At 54.8% G+C, this 16,705-nt stretch overlaps 1 protein-coding gene across 1 annotated transcript; it reads left to right on the forward strand.

Annotated features, from left to right (window-relative positions):
• The first annotated feature begins 6,307 nt into the window (after nucleotides 1-6,307).
• CNN1 (calponin 1) lies at nucleotides 6,308-13,048 on the forward strand. Its single transcript, XM_049788351.1, has 7 exons — nucleotides 6,308-6,411; nucleotides 8,350-8,471; nucleotides 11,309-11,375; nucleotides 11,462-11,599; nucleotides 11,704-11,814; nucleotides 12,549-12,695; nucleotides 12,803-13,048. The coding sequence occupies exons 1-7, from the start codon at nucleotides 6,349-6,351 to the stop codon at nucleotides 13,046-13,048; spliced, it is 894 nt and encodes a 297-aa protein (XP_049644308.1). The 5' UTR covers nucleotides 6,308-6,348.
• The last annotated feature ends 3,657 nt before the right edge of the window (nucleotides 13,049-16,705 follow it).

Below are 16,705 nucleotides of genomic sequence, written 5' to 3' on the forward strand. Positions count from 1 at the left end.
CCCAGCACTGCCAGGAAAGAGTGATTGATTTCTGAGTGCAGAGCCAGGAATCACCCTTGAGCGCTGCCAGTGTGACCCAAAAACCAAATAGATAAATAGACAGACAGACAGACAGATAGATAGATAGATAGATAGATAGATAGATAGATAGATAGATGATAGATATATCCTTCATAGATAGAAGATAGATGATAGACAGACAGGCTGACAGACAGATAGATAGATCCTCCATAGATAGATAGATGATAGACAGACAGACAGATAGGTCCTTCATATATATCCTTCATCTCATGGTCTCTTACTGGGGCCCTGACAGGATTCCAGGAAGATAATACAGTAGTGACTTCTGGGGCGGAGACAGAGCTATGATTGACGGACCCTTTTGTTTTTGTTTTTGTTTTTGGGCCACACCCGGCGGTGCTCAGGGGTTACTCCTGGCTATCTGCTCAGAAATAACTGCTGGCAGGCACAGGGGACCATATGGGACGCTGGTTTTCAAACCAACCACCTTAGGTCCTGGATCGGCTGCTTGCAAGGCAAGGCCCCGACGGACCCATTCTTGCACCCTTCTTTGCCTTCATAGTCTCCTGAAATGGGCCGACTAATTCTAAATTCATCAGAGCTGGAACTATATTTAGTGTCTACCTCTTGCCTTGCATGCGGCTGACACAGGTTTGATCCTTGGCAATTCATATCGTCCCCAGACCATTCTCTGACCCCACTGCCAAGTGTGACCCCCAAATAAAACCAAAAATAGTTAATAAGGTTTCCGGAGAATGAATTTTTATTTATTATTTATTATTATTTATTTGACTTTGGGGCTACACCCTGTGGTACTCAGGGGTTCCTCCTGGCTTTGCACTCAGAAATCACTCCTGGCAGGCTTGGGGTGCCATATGGGATGCCAGGATCGAACCTGAATAGGTCCTAGGTTGGTTTCGAGCAAGGCAAATGTCCTACACTGTGTTATTGCTCCAGCCCCTGGAAAATAAAGTTTTTTTAAAAATATCTAGGTTGAGGGCTGGAGAGATGGCATGGAGTAGGGCATTTGCCTTGCATTCAGAAGGATGGTGGTTCAAATTCCGGCATCCCATATGGTCCTCCGAGCCTGGTAGGAGCAATTTCTGAGTGTAGAGCCAGGGGTGGCCCCTGAGCGCTGCCAGGTGTGACCCAAAAACAAAACTAAACAAAACAAAAATCTAGGTTGAAGACCCAAATAACAAGGCATGTATTGGGGCCGAAGAGATAGCATGTAGGTAAGGCGCTTACCTTGCATGTAGAGTACAGTGGTTCGAATCCTGGCATCCCATATAGTCCCCCGAGCCTGCCAGGAGCAATTTTTGAGTGTAGAGCCAGGAGTAACCCCTGAGCACTGCCGGGTATGACCAAAACAAAACAAAACAAAACAAAACAAAAACAAAAACAAGGCATGTATCTTTATTTTGGGGAGGGGCACACCCAGCAATATTCCTAGATAACTACTGACTTTACATTCAAGAATCACTATTGGTGGTACTCGGGGACTGTGTGGGGTTCTGGGGATCAACCTTGGGTCAGCTGCATCCAAGGCAAGTGCTTTACCTGCTGTACTATCACTCTAGACTTGCATGCAGCTAACCCTGGTTCAGACCCTAGCACCACATGCATCCCCTCAAACCCCCAGTATTTATGAGTAAAACCCTTGAGGGCGCCAAGCATTGCTGATGTGGTCCAGATATTTTCCAAACACCTGAGCAGCACCACATTCTTTTGCCCTTGGTACAGTTGAGTGAGAATTTGGGGGGGGGCAGCTGACATCTATTTGGGAGCTCCCCCATCCAAAAAAAAATTATATATGGACATACAGTGCTTGAAGCATTTGCCTTGCATACAACCAACCCAGGTTCTTTCCCAGGTACCTGAGCATGGTCAGGGAGTTATTATTGAGTGCAGAGCCTGGAGTAACCCCTGTTTACCTCCTGGGATTTTATGGCCCCTAAAATAAAAAATAACAAACACCCAAAGAATGGAGAGATAGTGCTGTGGTTAGGAAGGGCACTTGCCTTGCATGCGACAGACCCAGGTTAGGTCCCCAGCATCCTATATGGTCCCTTGAGCATCTCCAGGATTAATTTGTGAGCCCAGAAGCCAGAGGTAACTCCTGAGCATAGACGGGTGTGACCCCCCCCCAAACAAACAAAACAAATTAGTGGATCATCCTGTGAAACAAGGATTGGTAAAAGCAGAAAGTCGAGAAGTTGGTTTATTGCCTCTGTGAAGCCACTTCCAGATTTGGGTTCCCTCTGGGAGACAATAGCTGGCACCCCTCCACGCACAAAAAGAAGATGCTGAGATTGCTCTGCACAGCCTCAATATCTCTGTCTTCCCGAGTGCTGTGATTGGCCAAGCTGAGAGGCGCTGCAGTCTCCCCAATCTTGACGGCTGCTGCGTGGGGCTTGAGGCATGGGGTGTGGACTGGGGCCTGGCCTGGGCGCTCCCACTCTTCCCTCTGCAGGCCTGACTCCCTTGGGTGCAGGCACAGTGAGCATTGCTGGGCTGGGGCCAGCCTAGGGCCAGAGTGGGGGGGGGGGTGGTTGTGGCAGTGGGGTCTGATCTGTCTGCCTTCTTCAGAACTCTCCAGATCCTTCCTTCCGATGACCCCACACACATCTCACAGGAATGGTCAAACACTTCTGTGTTTGATTTACAATTTTTTTGTTTGGTTGGGTTTTTTGTTGTTGGTGGTGGTGGTTTGTTTTGGTTTTTGGGCCACACCCGGCGGTGCTCAAGGATTACTCCTGGCTCTACACTCAGAAATCACTTCTGGCAGGCTCAAGGGATCATATGAAATGCCAGGGATCGAACCTGGGTCTGCCCTGGGTCTGTCCTGGGTTAGCAGCTTACAAGGCAAACACCCTACAGCTTTGCTATGGCTCTGGCCCCAGATTTTTTTTTTTTTGGTTCACACCTGACAGTGCTTGGGTTACTCCTGGCTCTATATATGCTCAGAAATTGCTCCTGGCAGGTTCAGGGGACCATGTGGGATGCCAGGGTTTGAACCACCGTCCTTCTGCATGCAAGGCAAATACTCCACCTCCATGCGCTCTCCTGGCCCCTCAGATTTACTTTTTTGTTGTTGTTTGTTTTGGGGCCACATCAAACAGTGCTCAGGGGTAACTCCTGGCTCTGAGCTCAGGAATTACTCTGAGCAGTGTTCAGCGGCTCCAGTGGGATGCCTCGGATCGAACCCTGATGGGCCACATGCAAAGCAAACGTCCTCCAAGCTGTGCTATCGCTCTGGCATCTGACTTCTATCTTTTATGTGTTTATTAGTCGAGCACAGTGGCATGTGGGAAGTGCTAATACAGTGCGCCAGCCACACAGCAGCTTAATGGGCCGAGTACCCCAGATAGCGCCGGTCCCCGGGGAATGAGACATCAGCATCTATGAGTCACCGCAAGGGATTATCAACCCTCTGGTGTCCTTTTTTGCACAGCACAAACTTCCCATCGGATCAACACAAACCAAATTCAGAATCAGTCTAGCAAGAGCCTCATCATCAGAAGAGACAAAGAGGGGGGCTGGAGCGATAATAATACAGCAGGTGCTTTGCAGGGGGTAGATCTGGGTTCGATCCCGACACTCCATAAGGCCTCCAATCATCGCCAGGAGTGATCCCTCAGCACCAAAACAAAAGAAACAAAAACAAACAAACAAACAAAAAAAGTGAATCCAGGCCAGTTAGCAAAGCCCGGGTGGGGGGGGGATCTTTCCTCCTGACCCAAAACATCTCCAATTCAGTCCAGGCACCCCCAGGAATTATTGGAGAGGGGGAAAAAAAGTTATGGATAAATTCAAACTAGGGCTCATAGCTTTATTCAGAGCAGCGTGCCTGGATGAATCGCTTCGTTTTGATCAATGTTATCTATGATTACGTAAGTCGGGCACTAACTGGAGACAAGTTGGGAGCTCACCATCCTCGTTCTGTCTCTTGGCTCTCAGTCTAAAATTATCTCAAAATTAAAAATTAAAAGCATAGGAGCCAGAACCATAGTACTGGGGCTGGGGGGAGGGAGTTGGCCTTGTATGTGGTTGCCCCGGGTTCCCTGAGCACTGTCAGGGGAGAGTCAGGACTAAGCCCTGAGCACCCCTGGGTGGAGTATGTGTGGTGGTGGTGGGGGGGAATCCTTTAAAAAGATAAGGATAAGATAATGCAGTTTCAAGTTTGCACTTTCTGTACAGGCCCAGCCCTTAGGGAGACCCTGGGCAGCCCTGCCGCGGAGCCTGCCAAGACCCCCCCCAACCCTGTCCTCCTCTCCGCCCCCGTCGTGCCTGCGCCGTGACTTCAGAGCCGCCGCGGATTCTATAAATGGCCATACTCGGTGGCCAGCCGGGAGGAGGCGGCGCCGGGCTGACTAAGCGCGCGCGTCACCGCCAGGGCCCGCCCCTGCCCTGCCCTCCGGGGCCGCCAGGGGCGCTGCCGTCCACATCTGCAGCTGCGCCTGCGCGGCTCCGTTAACTCGGACGAGCGTCCTCCTCCCCAGCCCAAGTCAGCGAGTTCGAATCCTGCCTCCGCCACTCCGTGCAGTGGATGTGATCCGGGGTTGCTGGTTCAGACCCCTCTGGCGTGGGGAATGGCTCAGTGATTTCCATTTAGGTCCAGAAATGCTGCCCAGGCAGTCTTCAATTTTGCTCTCATATGCTTAGAGACACTGGGAAAGTCCAGAGCCTCAGTTTCCCCAGCTGTCAAGTGAATAAACAGCTGTTCACCACATGCATAGAATCAGAGATTCTGAGATTGAGTTGAGGCACGCAGGAGGATCTGGAGCAGATAATAATAGGGCCAGAGAGATGGAACTGGGGGGCAGCTGAGTAGCCACACCTTAACCAGGTTCTATCCCTGATGCTGCATCCGGTCTCCTGAGCCTGCCAGGAGGGATCCTGGAGCTCAGAGCCATCAAGAGGGTCCGCCCTGAGCACGGGGTGTGTCCCCAAATCTATAATAATATTGGCCAGAGGAGGACAATGATGATAATGATGATGAAGATGCTATGATGATTGGGGTGGTTTTACAGTGACATATCACCTTCCAGTGCCACCAGAGGCTTCTCACTTGGGGCATGGGGGTTCGCTCCTGGCATCACATGGTCCCCTGAGCACTGCTGGGAGCAGTCTCTGAGACACCCCCAGGCGTGATCTGAAAACCAAACCAAAGCACACCTCTCTCTCTCTCTCTCTCTCTCTCTCTCTCTCTCTCTCTCTCTCTCTCTCTCTCTCTCTCTCTCTCTCTCTCTCTCTCTCTCTCTCTCTCTCTCGGTTTTTGGGCCACACCTGGCAGCGCTCACAGGTTCCTCCTGGCTCTATGCTCAGAAACCGCTCCTGGCAGGCTCAGGGGACCATGTGGGATGCCAGGATTTGAACCACCGTCCTTCTGCATGCCAGGCAAACACCCTACCTCCATGCTATCTCTCCCCAGCCCCATAAAGCACCTCTCTTGATGGGGCCAGAGCAATAGCACAGCGGGGAGGTCATTTGCCTAGCATGACAGACCCAGGCTCCAATCCCTGGCATCCCATAGGGTCCCCTGAGCCTGCCTCGAGTGATTCCTGAGCACAGAAACCAGGAGTCAGCCCTGAGCATCACTGGCCCCCAGACCAAACACCAAACAAACTGTCTCTTTTGCACATGGCAGGAGGTCGACACCACCCAGGCCTCACTGATGTGGTGGCCTTACCATTTGGACAGCCAAAGAAGAAATGGGGAGGGGGTCTGGGACCACTGTCACTGTGGTCAGCCTAGCGCTCAGGTCACCTGCAAGGAGATGAGGAGAAACTCTGTTCCCATTCTCCATGGCACAGAGGGGTGGTACAGGGTCCGAGCCCTGGGCCTGGAGAAAGCTCTCTGGGGGTTGGGGTGGGCAACCAGGCGGTGGAGGGGGGGCAGGCGGGCCTGTGCAGGGTGGATTTGGGGACCTCAGAGACCCCACCAGCTGGCCTGAGGGACAGAGCCCAGAGATCAACAGTGGTTCTGGGTAAAGGGTGAAAAGGGGGGGTTTCTCTGTCTGGCCAACACCTCCTTCCCCCCATAAAAAAGAACCCAGACCCCAGGGCCGCCCCCTAGGTGGAAACAATGACAATTGAACTCCTAATACCAAGAGCCTGACATCACGGGCCGGCTGGGGGGCGGGTGTCGGGGGGCGCCCCGCCTCTTTGGCAGTCCCCGTAGCCAATGAGCCGGACTTAGGAGCTGTCTGGGCCCCGGGGTCCCCAGCTTCAAAATCGGTGCGAACCCAGAAGCGGCCGCAGAAAAGCATCTGCCCAGCCCCACGCCGCCCGCCTGTCACCTCCCTTCACCGCTGTCACCGCCCTCATGTCCTCGGCTCACTTCAACCGGGGTCCAGCCTACGGGCTGTCCGCCGAAGTCAAGAACAAGGTAAGGAAGGGGGACCCCCACCCATGCCTGTCCCCTGCTCTGAGGGGTCCCTGAGAGTCCTTCAGACCTAGCCCAGGGGACTGGAGGAAGCAGAGATTCCAGTGCACCTGAAGGGGGTGGATTCCCAGGCCCTGCTTTGCTGTTGGGGTGCATACATAAGGGACCCCCGTTTTGATTCATGGTGAAGACCCTGGCTTGTTTCCCCGCCCCCTGCAAAGGGCGACTTGACGGGATTGGGGAAGGAGCAGGCCTCCCCAGCCCCAACAAAGATTGGAGAAAATTCTTCGGAGTGCTGGTGTTTGGGGGGTGCCAAGAAAATGTGGGAGATGGGGAGAGGTCTGGGAGACTGCTGGGTGTGTGTGTTTGTGCGTGGTTTGCTCGCAAGCTGGAAAGGTACTAAGATTTAACTAAGATTTCCTCCATCCCATACTGCAGATGGGGGAAACTGAGGCAGGCAGTTGAGGTTGGGCAGAAGTGAGGAGCAGAGAGCAGGGGGCCTTTCCCAGCCCCTATAGACACCCCAGAATGGGGTTTGGAAGCTCCCAGTACTGAAGTCCCAGCGGCATGGGGGCGTGTCAGAGGGGGCAACCCCAAGAAGCAGAAGGGAGCACTGAGAAGCAGTGGGAGTGGGCGGAGCCGGAATGGGGGTGCTGGTGGGGGGCCATCCTCCCTGCCCGGGGAGGGAGGTGGCAGGTAGCGGAGGGTCTCCAAGCCGCATCCCAGCGCCGCCCCTTCCCCCCAGCCCGGCCCCAGCGCCCTGCGGAGCGGCCGAGCCTTATAAGGCGCCCGCGGGATCCCGGGCCAGCTCGCTATATAAGGGCCGGTTTGCTTTTAAAAGCGGGGCGCTCCGGGAGGGGAGGGGGGCGCAGGGCCTGGGCCAGGTGAGGGGGCCACCCCTCCTTCTCCCTGGCAGAAGAAAAGGCCTCCCCTGATCCCCCCCACCCAGAGGCAGCACCCCACCCACGATGGGAAGGGGTACTGGAGAAAATGTAGGGGGAAGCTGGGGGGAGGCAAAGTGGGGGTTGGAAGAGAGACTCTGGGGTCCTGCCTGAGACAGAGGCGAGATAAGGGAGAGATAGGGATGGAGAGGGAGAGAGAGGAGGCACAGGGAAGGTCCTGATACAGGCCCATACAGGAGGGGACCTGGGGCAGGACAGAGGCAGAAGTGGGGATGGGCACCCCACCTCCAGAATCTTCACCTGAGCCCCAATGTGGGAGACCAAAAAGGAGGACAGAGGGGTGGCCCGACCAGGCTGGGAGTTATGTGGAGGGAAGCCAGCTAGAGAAGGGCAGGGATGGGGGAGAGGGAGCAGGCATGGAATGTGGGTACAGAGAAACACACACCCACTTGGCCAAGACAAGCCCTTACTTAGGTCCAGCCTGAACCCCCAGTTAGGACAACAGGGAGAGGTGACCAATCCGAGTTCGATTCATGGCATCCCATAGGGTCCGCCAAGCCTGCCAGGAGTGACTTCTGAACTGAAAATCAGGGGTGAACTCTGAGCACCGTTGGGTGTGGCCCCAAAAGTTAAAACTTCCGCTAACCCTCCTCAGGAGAATCAAGCAGACTCCCCAAGATTTAGAAAGGCTCCATCAGGGACACCACCTGGCACCCTGGCACCCAGCAAGGAGGTGGGGCGATGAGGGAGGAAGGGTGGCAGGGCCAGAGGAAGAGAAGCCCCAAGTTTGGCCTGGAGGGGGACCTGGGAAGCCAGACCCCGCCCCCTGCACCCCATCTGCATTGGCTGATGCCAAACCTCAGAATGTCCGGAATGGCCCCCCCAGGCGGGTACCACGGTGGCCTTTCAGCACCCTGCCCCCCCCCCCGACAATGATGGGGGGACAGAATTGCCTTAGTTGGGAAGGGACTCAGAATGAGCTCACCACCCAGCACCCTCAGCTCTCTCACACCCTCTCTCTGCCCCTTTGCACCCCCAGCTGGCCCAGAAGTACGACCCCCAGCGGGAACAGGAGCTGCGGGAGTGGATCGAGGGGGTGACGGGGCGTCACATCGGCAGCCGTTTCATGGACGGGCTCAAAGACGGCATCATCCTCTGCGAGTGAGCGAATGGGGTACTGGGGGTCCCCCGGTAGTGCCTCACACACACACACACACACACACACACACACACACACACACACACACACACACACACACACACACACACACACACATCCAGACCTCAGCAGACCCATCTAACTCCTTGGCTTCCACCTCAAATGTATAAACCCTCACAGACCCATTGAACAGGCTGGGAACACTGAGTCCTGGCTGCCGCCAATGAACTACTGCAAGTTTCTAGGGGTACCCGCTAACATTCGACTCCACCTTTGTCATTTCTCCCCACCCTGTCCCCAGAATGTATGTGAGACCCCAGGGGATAAACTCAGACCCACACGTTCCTCCCAAGGAAGCGATTGATTCCTAAGTGCCTGGACCAGCTTCTAAGGATCTGAAGAGTTTGCCAGAAGGCTTGCTGGGAACAAGGACTATCTGTCACTTGTCTTGCAGCCCTTTAAGAGGCAAAACCCTCACCCCATTCCCGAATCTGTGCCCCAAGGCCACAGGGGGGCCCCAAGCTTAGTGCCTCTGAAAACCATTTTTCATTTCTATATTTACTGACGTAGTTGGTGCTCAAACATTTCTTTTTTTTTGGGGGGGGAGCCACACCCAGAGGCACTCAGGGGTTCTTCCTGGCTCTGCACTCACAAATCATTCCCAGCAGGCTTGGGGGGCCATATGGAATTCCGGGGATCGAACCCGGGTTCATCCCAGGTTGGCTGCATGCAAAGCAAAAGCCCTACCGCTGTGCTATCACTCTGGCCTCAACATTTCTTTTCTTTAATGCGGAGAGATCACTCCTGTCTCTGAGCTCAGGGATCTCTCCTGATGGTGCTCAAAGGACCTTGTGAGGTACAGGGGATCCAGCCCAGGTCAGCTGCCTCCCAGACTAATACCTTCCCTACAGTTCTGTCCCTCCAACCCTGCCTAGCTTGAAATTGTTTTTGGAAAAGGCTGTTCCAGGGGCTGGAGAGAAACAGGACAGCAGGGAAGGCAATTTTTGGCCTCATACCTAGTCAACCACCTGAGCCCAGAGCCAGGAGTGATCCCTGAGCACCAGTGGGTGTAGATCAAAATTAAAATGGTGGGGCCTGAGTGATAGCACAGCGCTAGGGCATTTGCCTTGCATGTGACCAACCTGGGATGGATCCAGTTTGATCCCTAGCATCCCATATAGGTCCCCTGAGCCTGCCAGTGACCCCTGAGCACCGCTGGGTGTGGCACAAAAACAAACAAAAAATCTAAACAAGGGGCTGGAGAGATAGCATGGAGGTAGAGCATTTGCCGTACATGCAGAAAGACAGTGGTTTGAATCCCGGCATCCCATATGGTCTCCCGAGCCTGCCAGGAGTGATTTCTGAACATAGAGCCAGGAGTAACCCCTGAGCACTGCCGGGTGGAACCCAACCCCCCCCCCAAAAAAAAAAAAAGAAAAAGAAAAGAAAAGTTTATTCCAATGGAAGAGCCAAGGTCTATTGGAAGGCAGAATCCCCACCCCCTCCTGGGGGTCACTGCTAGAAGTGGGGGAGAGAGAGAGACCAGCCCCTCGCCAGGTCTCTGGAACTTGCCAAGGGGGATTTGATTCAGAGAAACCCTGACAGGCACATCAGAGCTTGCTAAGCCCCAGATGAGTGAGGTTATGGGGTCAGGGAGAATTCAGGGAAGTCTTTAGGGGTAGGGGGTGTCTGGAGTGGGAGCTGGGAAGCATGAATAGTACAGGGGTTAAGACATCTGCCTTGCATGTAGCTGACCCTAGTTCAATCCTTGGTGCCACAGAGGGTTCCCTGAGTCCCACATAGGAGTGACCCCTGAGCACAGAGCCAGGAGGAAGCCCCAGGCATCCTTGAATATGACCCAAACAAAACAAAAGGATGGGGATCATAGCCCAGCTGAGCTTGTGGTACAGAGGGAAGAAGTAAAGGCCGTAGAGGGCCAGAGCGATAGGACAGTGGGGAGGACACTGTCCTTACAAAGAGCACACCCAGAGTTACTCCTCAGCCCTCCAGTGGGGTCCCCTGAGCTCTGCCAGAGTGATCCCTGAGTGCAGAGCTGGGAGTAAACCTTGAGCACTGCGGGGTGTGGCCCCAAAACCGAAAAAAGTAAAAAATAAAACAAAGTTGTAAAAATAATAAAAATTAAGAAAAGAGGGGCTGGAAAGATAGCATAGTGGCAGGGTGTTTGCCTTGCACGCAGCCGACCGGAGATGGACTCAGTTTTGATCCCTGGCATCCCATATGGTCCCCTGTGCCTGCCAAGAGCAATTTCTGAGCACAGAGCCAAGAGAAACCCCTGAGCACTGCTGGGTGTGCTCTGTCCCCCTCTCAAAAATAAAAAAGGAAAAGAAAAGAAGGGGTCAGAGCAATAGCACAGCAAGGTGGACATTTGCCATGTATAAAGCTGATCTGGGTTCAATCCCAGGCATCCTACAGGGTCCCCAGAGTCTGTCAGAAGTGATTCCTGAGAGCAGAGCCAGGAGGAAGGCCTGAGTGCCAATGAATGTGAACCAAAAGCAGAAAAAAGGAAAAGAAAAGCAGGGGCCAGAGTGATAGCACGGCGGGTAGGGCATTTGCCTTGCACGTATTCGACTCAGGTTCAATCCCTGGCATCCCATATGGTCCTCAGAGCCTGCCAGGAGCGATTGCTGAGTGCAGAGCCAGGAGTAACAGCTAAGTGCCACCCCAAAAAGACCCAAAATAAAGCAGACTCTTAGGACCCCCCACATAGCCCTGCAGGGGGTTGCCGGTGTCCGGCTGTCAGCAGTGGGGGGCCCTTCCCCTGCACCCCACCATCTCTTGGGGTCACCCCTCTGCCAAGCCGACCTGAGGTCCTTTGCAGATTCATCAACAAACTGCAGCCAGGCTCGGTGAAGAAGATCAACGAGTCGACCCAGAACTGGCACCAGGTGAGCCCCGCGTCCCGTTGTGCCCTCCCCAGCCCTCCCCCCGACCCTATGCGCCCCGACAGGCGCCCTGACACTCCTCCCTGCAGCTGGAGAACATCGGCAATTTTATCAAGGCCGTCACCAAGTACGGAGTGAAGCCCCATGACATCTTCGAGGCCAACGACCTGTTCGAGAACACAAACCACACGCAGGTGCAGTCCACGCTCCTGGCACTGGCCAGCATGGTGAGTGCATGCATGGGGCGCGCAGACGTAGCCTCCCCCAAACCCCAGGCATCCCCCCTTGCAGCCCCCCCCACTCTGTCCTTCCTCCTCTGCCCACCTCCCAGGCCAAGACGAAAGGGAACAAGGTGAACGTGGGCGTGAAATACGCTGAGAAGCAGGAGCGCAAGTTCGAGCCCGAGAAGCTGCGACAGGGGAGAAACATCATCGGGCTGCAGGTGGGGCCCCGTCCGCGCGGGGGCGCTCGAGAGCAGCGGGGTATTTTCCCCGACGCACTTGCGCGCATCGGCCAGCAGGGGTCGCTGTCGCCACACCCGTTAAAGTAGATGGGCGCACTAAGTTTCCGAAGCCGCCTCTATGGGCGGGAGCAGCACGAGGCAGACGCGAGTTCGAGTCCCTGCTACCCCATAGAGTCCTCCTTTTCCCTTTTCCATCACCTGAAGGCCACCAGCAGTGATTCCTGGGTACAGAACCTGAGCACCGCCGGGTGTGGCTCCCCCCAAAATAAAATAAGATTCTGTGGGGCTACTTGCAGCAATAGCACAGCGCGGTAGGCAATTATCTTGGATGCATTCAACCAGGGTTCTCGACCCTAACATCCCAAAGGGTCCCCTGATTCCTGAGCACAGGGCCATAGGTCACCTCTGAGCACTGCCTGAAATGGTCCCTAAACAAACCAACAAACCAAAAATTTCTGTGCTGACTCCCCACATACGGTTTTTTTTGTTTTTTTTTTTTTTTAGGAGGGTTGGGTTTTTGGACCACACCCGGCGGTGCTCAAGGGTTACTCCTGGCTCTGCGCTCAGAAATCACTCCTGGCAGGCTCAGGGGAACCATATGGGATTCTGGGGATGGAACCCAGGCCTGTCCTGGAGGGGCCCATGAAAGGCAAATGCCCTACAGCTGTACTATTACTCCAGCCCCATAAATGGCTCTCCTTTGGACCCCACAGATGGGCACCAACAAGTTTGCCAGCCAGCAGGGCATGACGGCCTATGGCACCCGGCGCCATCTCTACGACCCCAAGCTGGGTACGGACCAGCCGCTGGACCAGGCCACCATCAGCCTGCAGATGGGCACCAACAAAGGCGCCAGCCAGGTGTGTGGGTGGGGTGGGGGGCACCCCTGGCATCACCCTTCCCAATTCCTCCCAGGGGTCCCTGCCACTAAGCCCCTGGTCTATCCTGCTCCTTCCCCTCTCCACAGGCTGGTATGACAGCGCCTGGCACCAAGCGACAAATCTTCGAGCCGTCGCTGGGCATGGAGCATTGCGACACTCTCAATGTGAGTCTACAAATGGGCAGTAACAAAGGAGCGTCGCAGCGGGGCATGACGGTGTACGGGCTCCCTCGCCAGGTTTACGACCCCAAGTACTGCCTGAACCCCGAGCTGGACGAGCTGGAGGAGGCCTCCCACAACCACCACCCACACAACTACTATAACTCCACCTAGGGCACTCCTGGCCCCAAGACCCGCTTCCCCACCTTGGCTGGGGGAGGCTGGCTGCTGCTCTGGGGTTCGTGCCCTACCCACATACATACACACACAAAGGGGGCGGCCCTCCCTTCCCCTTGCATGGTATCCTCCAGCCCCCTCCCCACCCTCTGCCCCGGTTAGCATTTGTGGGGAGCGCAGGAAGGGAGCCGGGGGGGGGGGGTCACTCCTTCCAGCCGGGTGCTCTGGATGGCAGCAGCTCCAGGACGCAATGAGCAGAGCTAGCCTGGCTGTGCCCGCCCCTGGCCCAGGACAAGCCCCCCTCGGTCCTCCCCCCAAACCCATGCCCACTACCCACCCCTGCCACTCCCGAGCAAGCCAGCTGAGCTGCCTACGGGGACGTAGGATTGGATCTGAGGATTGGATGGGCTGGTGGGCAGAATCACCAAGAAAACGAGCACTTTTTCTTCTCCATTTCACTGGAGCACAATAAAAAGGCTGCAGAATCATGGCGGGGCTCTGGGCAGTTGGGTGCGTGAGCTCGTATGCATTGGGGGGGTGTGGGGCTCCCACAAAAATGCACACACAGAGACACATAATCACTTTCACCACTGCTAGAACACAGACAGTGGCTTAGAAAAATGAATGAGGGGCTGGAGTGATAGCACAGTGGTATGACGTTTGCCTTGCATGTGGCTGATCTGGGATGGACCCGGGTTCGATCCCAGGGTCCCCTGAGCTGGCCAGGAGAAATTTCTTTCTTTCTTTTCTTTTCTTTTCTTTTTTTTTTTTTTTTTCGGTTTTTGGGCCACACCCGGCGGTGCTCAGGGGTGATTCCTGGCTGTCTGCTCAGAAATAGCTCCTGGCAGGCACGGGGCACCATATGGGACACCGGCATTCGAACCAACCACCTTTGGTCCTGGATCGGCTGCTTGCAAGGCAAACGCCGCTGTGCTATCTCTCCGGGCCCGAGGAGAAATTTCTTGGCATAGAGACAGGAGGAACCCCTGAGCATAGCCAGATGTGATCCACAAAGAAAAGCGAATGAGAAACATGAGGGCTTATGTGGGATCTGCCTTTCTTTGGAGATCACCCTTAATTCTGTGTTGGTAGTCACTACTAGGGGAGCATACCCCATTATTTTCTCACCCTATGCACCTCTTAGAGCAGAGGTTGGGGTCCCACCTGCCTGTCCAGGAGACTCGGGAGTCTTGCACCGTACTGGGACCCCAAGTTTGTCCATTTCAGAGGGGAGCTTGCTGCCTACCCTGCCTTGTGACAACCACAGAGCAAGTGACAGTTAGGGGACAGTACTGGCTTCTTTTCCTGCCAGAGTCAGGCTGGGAATGTAGAGTGATATCACAGCGGTAGGGCGTTTGCATTGCACATGGGCAATCCCAGTTCAATCCCCAGCATCCCATATGGTCCCTGAGCCTGTCAGGAGCAATTTCTGAGCACAGAGCCAGGAGTAACCTGAGTGTTGCTGGGTGTGGCCCAACACCCCAAAAAAACAAATGGGGACCCAAGAGATCCCAGAGGAACCAATGTTGATGCATTTAATTCTATTTGGGATTATTTCAGCCACACCCAATAGTGCTCAGGGCTTACTTTTGGCCCTGATAGGGGAGCCTGTGGGGTTTCTGGGCTGGAGTCCAGTTCAGTAGTGTACAAGGCAAGCGCCCTCCCCGCTGTGCCATCACTCCAACCCCACATAGAATTCTTGGGGCCTCAGAAGTCCAGTGTGGGTTGTGACACCCCGCGCACACATTCTCCCCAGCTGAGGGTGGCTGGCGGAGGGCCTGGCCCCAGCAGGCTGACAACTCCATATTAGCACTTGGTCTGTGCATGGGGCGGGGTGAACTCTGTCGGCCGAGGAAAGGAACCCCTTTCTGCTGGGCCCTGGACACCCTCTCAGAGGCTGTGGGCGGGTCTGGACAAGTCAGTTGGCTTAGGGGGCCTTGCAGGGGGGGGCCTCCAGGGGCGGAGAATATTAGGGCAATGAGGGAGCTTAGGACAGTAGGAAAGGGGCCGGGCGGTGGCGCTAAAGGTAAGGTGCCTGCCTTACCTGCCCTAGCCTAGTAAGGACCGCGGTTCGATCCCCCGGCGTCCCATATGGTCCCCCAAGCCAGGAGCGACTTCTGAGCGAATAGCCAGGAGTAACCCCTGAGCGTCACCGGGTGTGGCCCAAAAACCAAAAAAAAAAAAAAAAAAAAAAAAAAGAGAAATTTAAAAGAGCCGGGAAGGTGGCGCTGGAGATAAGGTGTCTGCCTTGTAAGCGCTACCAAGGAATGGACCGCGGTTCGATCCCCCGGCGTCCCATATGGTCCCCCCAAGCCAGGGGCGATTTCTGAGCACATAGCCAGGAGTAACCCCTGAGCGTCAAACGGGTGTGGCCCAAAAACCAAAAAAAAAAAAAAAAAAAAAAAAGGACAGTAGGAACCTTACCCCAATCATAGCCAGCAGGAGGCTCTCCATCCTCAGGTTGGACCCCAGAGGAAAATTGTGACATCTTGGGGCCAAGGCGATAGGAGAGAGGGGAGAGCATTTGCCTTGCATGTGGCCCAGCCGGGTTCACTCCCAGATACCCCAGAGGGTCCCCTGAACACTGGCAGGAGTGATTCCTGAGTGCAGAGTAACCCCTGAGAATTGCTGGGTGTGACCAAAAGGAAAAAAACAAAAGAAGGAAAGAAAAAGAGAAAGTTCCAGCATCTTCTCATTATCAATACGCAGGTCAGGAGCACCCCCGTACCCTCCCTATAACAGGCCACAGATCACCTGAATTGGACCGTGGGGCCCCAGGGGAGGGTTCTGAGGGGCCATTCTGACCCAGCCCCCCAAGACCACCAGGTTGATAGGGACCCCCCAGAGCCATTCACGGTCAGTAAACCATGAAAATGGCTTAGACCAGAGACTGGGGGTGAATAAGGAAAGTGGGGCCCTCATCAGCTCCACAGGGGGTTTGTGGGTACATTTTTCCTGGTTCCTCTGTGTCAGTGCACTAAACTCTAGACTGCTGAATCCCAAGCCCCAGGCACAGGGCCCATCCTCCTCAGAAGTGGGGTGTTTCTAATAGTCAGATTTGTCCACAGCTACCTAAGGATAGGACACCCCCACTCGCCAAGCCCATTCACAAAGTGATGCCCTTTGAGTGACCTTCAGTAATTTTCTTTTTTTGTTTTTGGGTCACACCCAGCAGCGCTCAGGAGTTACTCCTGGCTCTACACTCAGAAATTGCTCCTGGCAGGCTCGGGGGACCATATGGGATGCCAGGATTTCAACCACGGTCCTGCATGCAAGGCAAATGCTTTACCTCCATGCTACCTCTCAGGCCCCATCTTTCAGTAATTTTCAAAACACACCCATCCACCTTCCCCCACTTTAGCCTGGCACTCTCTTTCAGGGTATGTGCACTTCATGAGGTGTTAAGGCTGAGGGTGAGGCACAGAGTAGGAAGGCAGTTTAGCCTTCCACATAGCACTTGGTAGGGACGCTGACTTCAGGAAGTCTTCCTAGATTGCCCCAGTGGGCTCTTCAGCTTCAGGGACTTCAGCACTATTCCCCATCCATGTACTGAGCAGGAAGGGACTGGTATAGTCCTGAGGCCCCCTGAGGGGCTCTCAGGGTGCCCAGCAGCCTGCTAACCACCCCCCAAAAGAAAAGAAACACAGGGAGCTA

Source organism: Suncus etruscus, chromosome 15 (genome assembly GCF_024139225.1).
Source record: "Suncus etruscus isolate mSunEtr1 chromosome 15, mSunEtr1.pri.cur, whole genome shotgun sequence".
Classification (NCBI taxonomy): Eukaryota; Metazoa; Chordata; class Mammalia; order Eulipotyphla; family Soricidae; genus Suncus; species Suncus etruscus.

What these genes read in the sequence shown, in the direction of transcription:
- CNN1 (XM_049788351.1), top strand. Translation starts at nt 6,349, where the DNA reads ATGTCCTCGGCTCACTTCAACCGGGGTCCAGCCTACGGGCTGTCCGCC. An exon ending in GACGGCATCATCCTCTGCGA is followed by an intron (nt 8,472 to 11,308) that starts GTGAGCGAATGG and finishes GGTCCTTTGCAG; the next exon opens with ATTCATCAACAAACTGCAGC. An exon ending in GAAACATCATCGGGCTGCAG is followed by an intron (nt 11,815 to 12,548) that starts GTGGGGCCCCGT and finishes TGGACCCCACAG; the next exon opens with ATGGGCACCAACAAGTTTGC.